The 12645-nt window shown below is 39.2% G+C and overlaps 1 protein-coding gene across 1 annotated transcript in view; it reads right to left on the bottom strand.

Annotated features, from left to right (window-relative positions):
* Window positions 1–4313: 4313 nt before the first annotated feature.
* Window positions 4314–12645, bottom strand: part of PAPPA (pappalysin 1) — a 259858-nt gene continuing 251526 nt past the window's right edge. The window contains exon 22 of the mRNA XM_049774233.1: window positions 4314–8447. Coding sequence (XP_049630190.1) covers window positions 8340–8447 — 108 coding nt within the window. The 3' untranslated portion in view covers window positions 4314–8339. The remainder of the gene's footprint in view (window positions 8448–12645) is intronic.

The following is a 12645-nucleotide window of genomic DNA, read 5'->3' on the forward strand; positions in this document are numbered from 1 at the left end:
TCAAGATATCAGCATATTAAATTATTATGGTTCTAGATTCTATTGAGCCCAGACTCAGAGACTTTCTCCTTCTTTGAGGCCTGGCTATACTTTTTTAAACAAAACCACTGAAGGATCACCAGGAATATGACTAAACTTTCTAAGTTTATCCAGTTGCTTTCCATAGTTTTGAGTTTTTAATTTTCCTGAGAAGTTAGAAAATAACTAAATTTTACTACCCCAATATTTGACTATCATGAAATATAATTCCACTCATTTTTATCTGTAAAGCTTCTTTAAAAATTAAAATATACTAATAAAAATAAATGAAAAAGCAAATAAGTGTCCAAAGCAATAGTATTGCAGGTTGCATACTTGACTTGCGCACAGCTAACCTGTTTCTAATTACTGACACCTCGTTTTCCCCTGAACATCACCAGCAGTAATTTCTGAGCACAACCAAGTGTGGCTGCAAAAACAAACAAATAAACAAACAAAACAAAAGTAATCAGCTGGCAGGATAAATGCATAGACCATGCTGTCTATTTTTATGATTTACTAAAACAGAACCAAGTCAATACTGACTTACTGTTCTGTTCTTTAACAACTCAACCATCCATCTCTTTCTTTCTTTTTTTTTTTTTTTTTTTTTTTTTTTGGTTTTTGGGCCACACCCTGTGACGCTCAGGGGTTACTCCTGGCTATGCGCTCAGAAGTTGCTCCTGGCTTCTTGGGGGACCATATGGGACGCCGGGGGATCGAACCGCGGTCCGTGCGCAGGCAAGGCAGGCACCTTAGCTCCAGCGCCACCGCCCGGCCCCCATCCATCTCTTTCTATACTATGCTGTGTCCTCTGCCCTCCCACCTGCTTTCATACATAGATATCCCATGCCATCAGATATCAGGTGCCATCCATCTCTCTTTCTCTCTGTCTTCTCCCTCTCTCTCACATACACACACACCTTTAGTTAGATGAACTAAAGTGAATTAAAATATAAATAGATCAAAAACCTGCTTGAGGTGAAAAATAAATCATTTTATAATTTGACAAAATAAACAATTGAATCCCAAATAAATTTCCTCATTAGTGTGTGTGTGTGTGTGTGTGTGTGTGTGTGTGTGTGTGTGAGGGGTAGGCAGAAGGAAAAAACAGTGTTAACTCTCAGCACTTATTTTTAAGGGTGAGCAAGGGTGATATTGCCTCACTCCAGGACTTTGGTTTCTCTGATGGCAAAACCAGGGAATGCAAATAGTCATTTTAAGACTCTCTCTCTCTCTCTCTCTCTCTCTCTCTCTCTCTCTCTCTCTCTCTCTCTCTCTCTCTCTCTCTCTCTCTCTAAGGAAAAGAGTTTCATCTTCAAATTTTGATTCAGGGAATCATTCTAACCTTACTTGGAAAACAGCTATCTGGCAAAATTGATTAGTCTCTTATTTATGTAGTTGTCTTCATGTCTCCAATTTTTTTTGTTTGCGGAGTCCAAAAATCTTTTTTTTGAGTACTTCTTGATTTACCCACCCTTTCCCTTCATGTGATTCAGATTGATATCTTCAAACCACTTTTAGGCACAGAATTTAACATTTCAAGCAGACAAATATGCATTTTGACCTGTCTTGGAGTGGCACGACCAGCTGATAGTTTTGTGAAAACTGCCAATAATTTAATACCATGGCAATGCTCTAACAAGTATTTGAATGCCATTTTAATTCATTTAAAAGGTTGAAAATAGATAAAGTGTTTTTCATAGCTATCAAAAGCACCTGTCTCACAAACATCAAAACAAGGGTAAATTTAATCTGTGGCTGGTATAGTTAGACATTTTGTATATTTAGCTTATTTAATTCTAGCAACAACCTTATGAGGTGGATGTTTTTATTATTTCCATCTCACACATGGGAAAACAAAATCTTAAATTAAATAACTTTCAAAAGATCACATAAGATAAGAAGTGAAATCCAACATGCAGATCAAAAACACCAAAACTTGGTTCTAAGCTGCAGGCTCATTTGATGAACTAGATTTCTTTACTTCTTTACAAAGGGGAAAGCATAAAACGTACTGGAAGAGTATTGAAAGTAACACTTAAAAAGTTAGGTGTAACTAAAAGTCATACTCAGTTAGCCCCTGAAAATGAAGGTCTTTGAAACATGCTTCCCTAAACCCCACCCATTTACAAGCTATTGTAATAGTACAGATGTAATGGGCAGTTGCCTTGTAATCAGCCTGACATGAGTTCAATCCTTGGCTTCTCATTTGTTCCTCTGAGCCATGCTCAAGAATTAACTCTGAGCACAAGGCACTGAACACAGTGGGTGTAGCCAGAAAGTAAAAACAAACAAACAATAAAAGGAAGAAAGAGAAAAGGGGAAAGAAGGAAGGGAGGGACAAAAATAAAGAGGGAGGGGAGGAAGAAGGAAGGGAGGAAGAGAGTAAGAAAGGAAAGAAGGAATAAAGGAAGGAAGGAAGAGAGGAAGGGAGGGAGAAGGAAGAAAGGGAGGGAAGGAGGGAGGAAGGAAGGAAAAAGGAAGGGAGGGAGGGAAGAAGGAAAGAAGGAAGGGAGGGAGGAGGACTGATGAAGGAAGAAAAGAAAAGGAAACAACATTCTTGGAACACGTATAAATCTTTTTTATCAGTTATTTATGTGTAACATAGAGCTTTAGGATTTATGTAGATTGATTGCCTATAGGATTCAACCTCACACTCCCATTAAAATTCTGATTCTAGAATCTAATTCTCGTCTACATTGGTGTGACATACAAATGTTCTTTCAGTTCCACAAGAGACAAAAACAACACCTCTACATAGTGAAGCATACAAGCTATTATATATTTTCATAATATAGAACTTTAAGGTATAATAATCAACAGTGGCAAAATATTTCTGTCTTCGACATTTTTTTTGTGAGATCCAACCTGTAATTGAGACCAAAGAAAACAGTATGGAAAAACAAATCTACAAGAACAGGATAAAAATATCATGAACAGCAAAATATGTCTGAGTATTTAAAACCGTATAGAAAAAATAAATTAGATGGACAATGTGTAAATATAAATTAAAAAGATGACATTCTTAATAAATAAGGTTTACTATTTACATTTTTTATATATTGCTGAAAGACTTAACTTAGATCCATAAAACACATAATAGGAAAAATAATCCAAAATAGGAGCAGCAAATTTATGCATGTGAGGTACAGAGAAAGGGTTGAAATTGTATTTTGGTTTTGGTGTTTAATAGTTTTTTTTTCTTCTTTTTTTTTTTTTATAGTAGGCCATTAGGATTCTCATGAGGACAGATTTTTAAGCACTTATTATTTTTTGGTAGTTTCTAGAAGGTGCCAAACAGATTTCAATATCATAATAATTCAAGGTTACCCATAATAATTATTACAATAATAAAAAGGTATAATATGGTACATAAATATGGAAGAACAGTTTGTAATATGAATACATTTTCTCTAGACGAGATCACAGTTTTATTTTGTAAATATTACATTTAAGTATATATATACACACATATATGTACAACTATATATACTGTGCATATATATGTAAATTTATATTTATATAATATCTTTATATAGACATATATCTGTGGACAGGTTATTGATTATAGAGACCCAAGAAAGCAACTCAATAATTGTTCAAAATTCTCCTCACTGACTGCTGGTGTAGAGTTAAAAAGCCCCTAGTTTGTACTGAGAATGTCTTATCTCCTTTTAATGGAACACTTGACGTGAAGCGTTCAGCCCAACAAGAAGAGATTTAGGTTCTCCCTTCTACAGAATTGGAAATGCTCCAAATCTTGAAGCGACAACAGTCAACTGGCTTTGAAGTTGTATATGAAGTGGTTGGCTTTTAATCTAATCACGGAACTGGTAAATGCCAGCGTAAAAAGGAAACATCCAATTTACCTCAGAGTGAAATATTCCCAACTACAAACCTCTCTCTTAAGGTGAATTATAATCCAGGAGTTCCAGCTTGATTCCTCGAAGTATCAAATGAACATCCCTTGCTTGCCTTTCTTAAATAGAGAATGAGTCTATACATTCCTGGAAAGCAATTTCTGGACCTACCCACCCTCTGTTCTCACAGTTCACCACAGCAAAGCTCAGGGCCTTACAATTTCCTTGCATTCCTGCTGTGAGGTAGGTAAGTAGAAGTGTCCTCAGGTTGAAGCTGGAGAAACTGAGGCCAATTGGAGAGGCATTATGATGACGTGTTTGAGATATTAAGCAAATGGCTGCCTGGGTAAAGAATTCCACATTCTTCCCTCAGCTAGCATACATTACTCTCAACATGATCAAACCATTGGCAGAAAGTTGGCAAAAGCTGAGTAAGTACAAAGAATAGGCTTTTATTAATTTTCTCTTTAGTGTTTGTTTTTCAGAAGCCATGGAATTTTCAGAAGCCTGTCTGGTCCTGTAGCAGCATTGTAGGAAAGTGGACAGTGCAGTATGATTCTAAGTGCAGTCTTCAGAAAGCCCAGTGCTCTACTAGTAATTACAAACATTTTATAATGTGAAAAGCACAATACAATATGTCCCCTTATGATTTGGTTAAACCGGTTTCAAGCCCACCACATTCTCTACTACAACTGATTGCCAGCGAACTAATCGACAAAATGTTCCCCAACCACAACTACATACCCTGAGGAAGATGCCATATTCCCAGACCTACCACCATCTACAGAAAAATGACAGAGTTATAAAACCCCACTCTGTGTCTCCTTCAAGGGAAATCTTGAGGCTTTCTACCTACTCCGTCTGAGAATAAACAATTTCCTTTGGGAAGCACAAAAATAGTAATTTTTTATTATTTTTTTAAACATGCATTTTAATTTCCTTTTCATCTCCTTGTCTGCTATTAAACTCTATCTGTACAGGACTGTCATGTTCAATAGTTTTTATTTTTTCCCACTTGAAGGAGTTCCAGAAAAAATAAAAACCTCAAAACTGTTCAGCTGAATTTATGCTTTCCTTCTTTCCTTTCTTCTTTTCTTCCTACCTTTTTCTTTCTAAACACAGGTAAGATCTGTAACACATTGACAGTGACAACCAACTTACATCAAACCCAGAAAGGAGGTAGCTGTCTCAAAGAGATATTTTCAATAAATAGCATTTAAGTATTGTGGGACAAGATGGGAATAAGACCAAGAGAACTGTCTAAACTGTGACTCAACGTGCTAAGTATGTAGTAGCTACCCTTCTTAAAGGTCATCATGCTCTTTATGACCACTATTCTCTTTCTTCCCCAACTCCTCAATCCAGCCACCAAAGTGGACTGAAGTTCCCAACAATTCTCTCTGCCATTCAGAGGTGGTTGGCACAGAATCAAAGGGTCGTGTATATCCTCTGGGTAAGCATTTATAGTGATAGCATGGGAAGGCTTCTTAAGATGGGCCTCAGAGAACTGTTCAACTTATCTTGACTTTTGTGCAGCTGGTAAGTTAATACTTGGTCATGCAGACCCAACAAGTGTTTTAAAGACCTGGAGCAGCTTCAGAGCTGCCTCCTTAGCATTATTCTGTTATCATAAATAGGAGATGATTGAAGGAATGAGGCTATGAGTTTATTTCTAGAAGAAAACAAAACTAAGAATCAGTGCACTGCATGAGAAGGGCTGACTTTTTCCCCATGAAGGTTTGAAAAGGGTCTACGTACACCTTCTATGTAGGCAGGAGGTGGACATCAATCAGTTAACCAATCTTTCCTAGGATCCTTAGGAAGTATGACTTTGTGAGTAACAGGTTAGAATGATGGTACAGAGGAGACTGAATAGATCTTTGTTCTAAAAGGATCAAGTCAACCTGAGACTCTCATGACCAAAATCAACCATTGGGAAACTTGACTCAGCTAGTAAGAACTGAGATAGACAAGATTGTCAATGAAACAGGAAAGATCATGGTTATTGATCTCAGACAAATGGGACTTCGTGGCTCTTACAAGCCAATGACTATAAATATTATCCTTGGGTATTTGAGACATTTTTGTGTTTGTATTTAAGTTGTAAAACAACTAGGGGAATAACTCCTTTGTGCTACTGTCTTCCTTAGTTTGTACCCTCTGAGGCTAACACCAAGCAGAATGACAATTTAGCTATGGCACTGTATGTGTTTTCAGTGTTAGCATAAGTTTTAACACATGGGAGATGGATATAGTTTGAAAGAAATTATAATATTTAATTGTTAATATTGACCCTGGTAATTGTAAAAAAAAATAATGCCTAAATCGAAATGAGATGCTGATTTTAAAGAGCACATAATGAATTTTAATCTGGATTTGCTAATAGTGACAGCTTCCGTTTTCTGAAACTCAGTCTCAGAGTTTATAATGTGGTAAAAGTCAAGAGAACTGAGCACTACATTCTTTGTGGGCACAATGCCAATAGCACCTTGGTATATGTCTTAATGAATCAGACCAGAAATAGATTAAAAACTATTTTCTCAATTGTTGAACAGGAGTGATAATTATAAGCTTCTAAAGATATTTCTGGCCTTCACAGAAATTAGAATTTGCACAGACTAACAATTTTTGGGGGGTGCAGGAATCAGAAGTCAGCACATTTGCCTGGTGTTCTCCATTTTGGGGTTAGACTTCTTTTTTGTTTTATTGTTTTGTTTTGCTTTGCTTTCAGAGATAATTTGAGACAACTTGATTTATATCAATCATATGCATCTAGACTAGACACAACCTTTTCCATCTTTCACTTTCTCAGTTCCAGGTGTCAGAAAATATGTCAAACCAAGCCATCCTCTATGATTCATTTGACCTAATTTTCTTCCCGTTGTCATTGACAGGACAGGTGCCTGGCTGAAAAGAGGCAAAAAGGACTCAAGAGAACTGGGAGTTTCCATATGTATTTTAGCAATCTCCTCTTAACCTTTGGAGGCTGAACATGGGAGAGAGGGAAGCCTTGCTTCCCCACTGATGTGAAAGCAAGTACCAGCAGTTGGAAGACTGGATGGGAATTATGATGAACATGTTGGGCTGTTGGGGACTGAGGTTCTGAACTCTTTGGCTTTCTTCAGATGACCCTCTAGAATACAAGCTAGAATGGTCACATCCAAGAGGATTCTCTGTTCCAGAATGATAGCTACTTGGGGCAATATTGAGGTCCCCAGAGGGCTAGAAGACTTAGACAAGCATAACATCTCAAAAATCCTAGAATTCGAACCATCTCAGGATGGCTCAACAAAGTAGAAATTTAACACTTGATTATAAAATCTGAATTATAAAATCTAACACTGGCTTCAACATTCTGAACTCTCAGTGAGGATTCCAGAATCTAAGTCCCTCAACTTTTATCCATGATGAAAAACCTACCCATGGGGGACTTCTCCCCATGGTGGCTAATGAGAGTTTTCCTTTTGCAAAAGGGCTAAGAAGTGAGGAGCTATGGAAATAATGTAGGTCACTTTTAAGGCAGACTGTTTGGTTGTGTGTGTGTTGGGGGGAGGGGGTTTCTAACCTAGTCCTACCATCTTGGGGTATTCAATGTATAGGATAGAGCAGCAGGAAAAGTAGCAGCAAATGTGGTCCCAAGGCAAGATTTGGAGAATGGGTGGTTTCTGGAGGAATATTATGGCCTCAAGGCTCAAGCAGGGGGGGCTGATAATACCTTGACATTATAATCACGCTGCTTCTAGCTTGGCCTCAAACCCTGGAGTTGGGGATGAAACCCCCTCATGGTAGTAGAATAACTGGGTGACTTTACATACATTGTATTCTTGACTTTTTCATGGGTCTTCCTTCCCTAGAAGGGAGGTGATCAGAGATCATTTGACTTCCAGTCGCAAAAGGACTGCACAATTATGCCCTGCATACCCCAAGCCTCAGGGTGTGAACTATTTTGGCATCTCAAAACTTGGTCTTAGTTTCTGCGATTCTCTTTCTCCCAAGGAGAGTGTTGGCTAGGAGCTGGGAAAAGGAAATATTGAGTTTGTTCCAGTCTCTCTCTTTGCTCCGTCTCCAAAACCACCCTCACACAGATGCTTGTATGGGTGCACAGGCATGCATGCATACTAACCACAGAAGTGCACAACCCTAGGTACAGAACATGTTTCTCGCTGTGGTTGTGTGACACATGGTTAGAACTTTAGGAGGCTCCGGGACTGCATGCTGTATCTGCAATCCATATAAGACTTTGGGACAGGATTCCATTCCATCATTCAATATGGTGTGATTGAGTTCATGTGCCCCCACTACGCGTCTTTCCTGGGTGAAATTAAAGGCAGACTGGCTGGGTGCTAAGGATCCCTGGTGTGGAGATGCCATTCCATTGAGCAGCTGACGGTAAAATCAATACCAAAGGGATGCGGGGTCCTGGTGTTGGGATTTTTTTCAACAGCTCCTTGTAATTCTTTAGCCGTGGCTGTACCCTCGTAGGTCTTTCCGGCTGTTTTCTTGGGCCTGGGGGTCCCGACAAGCACAGTCTCCTTGTAGGTCACAGGACATGGGGAAGGGAATGACCTATAGAAAAAAAGAAAGTAAAAGTGAGCTGGGTAATTTAAGTCTGGAGCAGTAATTTCAGATTGGATGTGGTAGGAAGGTTCAAAGTTTTTTATGAGGAGGGGAAGCAGCTGATTCACCTTCAGTTCATGGCTTTGCTTCTCATTAACCCTGGGGTAGCTTTTGTCATGATCACCAAAGAAGGGGCCAGAGCTATAGCACAGCGTAGGGCATTTGCCTTACACAAGGCTGACCTAGGATGGACCTGGATTCGATCCCTGGTATCCCATATGGTCCCCCAAGCCAGGAGTGATTTCTGAGTGCAGAGCCAGGAGTAACCCCTGAGCATCACCAGGTGTAGCCCCCCCAAAAAACAAACAAAAATGATCACTAATTCTCATATCACCTTTTATTTCAAGGTAGCATTTATAATGGGTCAAAATATCATGCTAAATATTTTCTAAATAGGAAAGACCAATTTTTCTGACAAGTCTCTACACACAATCAGTACTGAAACAAATTCCTTTATCTATAAGCAAACACTCATAATAGGTTAGGAATTTGCCTAAAGTAATACACAAACTCAGCATTCAGACGAGGATCTATGACTTCTCTCTGTATCTTAGACTCTTAACTCTAAATTAAGTAAAAGAAATATCACCTTCCACTACAAACATTCAGAGGTGTACAAGATTATGAGTAAAAAAATGGAAACTACTATACCAAAATTAGTTATCAGAATTGTATAAAAGAACAGCTACCTCAGAGGATTACTGTGGTGATAAAATGCATACAGCATTTGGATGTATACTTTAAGAAAACATAACTCTCTGTGCATCATGGGTCACTTAGATTTGAGAATGCCATAGTAAGAAAGCAAAAGGATAATGCTGCAAACTAAGGGTACTTTCTAGGGGAGGCTGGATTTCCTGGTGAGACTGTTCAAGACTCAGATTTTACACAAAAATTGGTTGTACGGTTTGGGGTTGGAGTGACAGCTCAGCAGTAGGGCATTTGCCTTGTAGATGGCTGCCAGGGGATCTGACCGAGGTCTGTCTGTTATCCCATATGGTCGCCCGAGCCAGGAGCGATTTCTGCGCACATAGCCAAAAGTAACACCTGAGCATCACCGGGTATGGCCCCAAAACAAAACAAAACAAAAAAATGATTGAATGATCTCTGACATCTTGTATTTTTAACACCAAAACAAAACCCCAAAAGACAAAAAACAAAACATAAAAAGCTTTAGAATACTAACAATTTAATCTACTCATGGTAAAGAAGGATATTAAATAAATTAAAAGAAAATCAAGTGAAAAAATTTGGTGGAGGGGCCAGAGCTATTGTATAGTGGGTAATTGGCTTACATGTGGCTGACCAGGGTTTAATCCCCCACATCTTATATTGTTCCTCAAACACCAAAAATGGAATGCATTCTGAGTGCAAGACCAGCAGTAACCACCGTGCACCAAAATAAACAAACAAAATTGGGAGAACAAAGTTGAGAGTATTGAATTTGGCTCCTCGTCCAGCCATCCCTTCACATGATTGTGACCTTGGCTGGCTATCCTTTCTAGAAACTGGAAGAATCCAGAAAAGCACGGGTCTTACTAGGCAGCAAAGGCTCTGTCTTTCCAAAGAGGATAGTGTAATCCCTGTTTGAGCCCCAGCCTGGGCTAAGACGAGTGGATTTCACTTCATTGCATCATGACATTTGTATGGAACATTCCCTAAGGAGTCCCCCATCTGCGCAGATAGACTAATGACCTCATTCACCTCCTGCTTGGGCAGGGTCACCCAGTGCTCACAGTGTCTGAGCATCTCTGCCTTGCGAGCTGTGAAATCATTTTCTATATCTAGCCCTGCTTTTCTCGGCCTCTGCTCTCCCACCCTCTCCTTTCCTTTGTCCCCTTCACCCTGTCTCTCTGCCACTATGCTACCTCCCTATCTCACTATCCTCCTCTCATTTTTCCTTTTCTCTTTCCTCCTCTCCCTCCATACTGCAATTCAGCAGCAACTTGAAATGTGGACTAAACAGGTGCTTTAATAGAGGTCCCAGTTCTCTCTTAAAATGTGACTTTGAACATGTGGCTTTTTATTTTTTTAAGCTATGATGAACTCATTAATTAAATGGGAATATGAAAGCACATGCCTCCTGAGGTTGTGATGAGGGAGGAGTGAAAGAACTGATTAAAAAACAACTAGCATACTGTAATGACATACACAATACCCAAGCATATGTCTTTTGATCTATTTAACTGTCATCACCTATCAACAATATCAGTCAATCTGCTCTATAGTATATATATCTTCATTATCTATCTATTATCAATCTTTTTGATTTATCTTTCATCTGCCTATCTATCTATCTCTGTTTTATCCCTTAATAAGCAAGGAAGGGACTCTGTAGGTCTTGTCTGTTTTTGGTTTCCTAAAATCTAAGACATGGAATGAATGACAGGCTTTTTTTAAAAAAACATCTCTACAGTTCTTTGCTTGTGCTCATGGCACATTTCTTAGCTTTTTTCCCCTCTGTGATTAATTGAGGCTTGGTGGCTGCATTAAGCATGGTCTTGGGTCCTTCTCTATGCACTGTGTCTCTCTGTGAACTGTACAGTATTCTTTATTCAGGGCCTTTGTTTTTCAGCCTCCATGATTCCACAGAGGCTATGCCTTGAATCTAGAATACTTTTCTAACTTTTCACATTTAAGAGCAGTAAATCCAGCTGTATTTGCTCAACCCTTGCTAGGATATTGGGAGGCAAATGCAGGAGTTCATGCATTGAAGAGAGAAATGAAGTGATTGGGGGCATCTCTGCCTTTTATCTCTCCATATCCAACCAAGTTCAGGGAACCAACCAGACCTCATCCATCCCAGTGGGGATCCCTTATATCAATGCTGACTACAAATCAGCCTACATAGCTACTAGATTCCCTCCAGACCCTTTTATATTTCTGTGAATTAATTGTCCTGATCTTTTGGCAATCTACACATGTCATCAACTTCCTTTCTGATCAAAGATAATGACTGGGATGAGGAGGCTAATCCCATTCCCAGATATTTATAGGTCAAATTTAGGAGAAAGGGCAGTTTGTTTTTGTAGGTTCATGGTGGTGAACACTGCTTCCCACACTTACCAGCACTTCATGGGAGTCTCCTCGTGCTGGATAATTTCTAAAGACTAGCTCACAGTTGCACAGAATTTTTTCAGGTGATCTCTATGAGCAATTTATCATGTGGGAGCAAAAAAAGAGGCTTTGGAATATTGAAAATCACACGTGCGCTCCAGGTTTAACTGCTGGTCAAGAGGAAGCTAATGTCTAATTCTAATACCATTAGAAACCCAGAATTTCAGAAGAGAAATAGTTCAAAGGTCTGGAGTACATTTACATTCAAGAGTCTTGGGTTTGATGAACCCAGTACGGTTCATTTAGCGTTATCAAAAGCAAGGACTTTTGATGGCGGTTGATCACTATTCAATGTATTTCTTAAGAACAGCAACCACAAAAACCAAACAAAAGATTTCTAGCAAGTGAAAATAAAGCAAAGGCAATTTTTCACATTTGAGATGGGCTGACTGATAACTCAACTATTTTATGGTTAGCAAATAATCTTGGATCTCTTATGCTACATCCGTATTGACTCCATGTGCATGATCTCATTCTTCCCATTGCCCCAACAAAGCAACCAGTCAAGCACACCACATTGTATATTCCAAAGAGAAGCAAGATGGACATAGGTGGCAGAGAGGTAGTATGGAATCTCTACCCCTGTTGTAACTACTCCTTGGTACCACTCCCTGGGAAACTGGTAGAGCAGGAAGGAGAATCATTTATTCTAAGAGGATAAAACTAAGGCATAGAAGGAAGAGTTGCATCCTGGCCGTGTCATCCCAGAGTCAGTCTCCCAGTCCTCATGACTCCCCAAGCAGCCCCTCACCTCCTCAGATGGCTCCAAAGGAAACCTACCATTCGCTATACGACTGCTATGGGGAGTAGGAAGACGAGGTACCCTGAGATACCATTGGACTTTTCGGTTCTCTATATGTAGAAGACCTCAAGCAAGTTATTGCACTGCTACAAGTCTCAGGGTCGTTGGAGTGTGGCTAGATTTTATGCTAACACATATGTCAAGAGACAGGACTAAGATGGATATCAGCGTAAGTTCTGCCTTGTGGTTATGAGTATGTGACCTGAAACATGTGGCCCTTTGAAGGCC

This window comes from Suncus etruscus, chromosome 5, assembly GCF_024139225.1.
Source record: "Suncus etruscus isolate mSunEtr1 chromosome 5, mSunEtr1.pri.cur, whole genome shotgun sequence".
NCBI lineage: Eukaryota > Metazoa > Chordata > Mammalia > Eulipotyphla > Soricidae > Suncus > Suncus etruscus.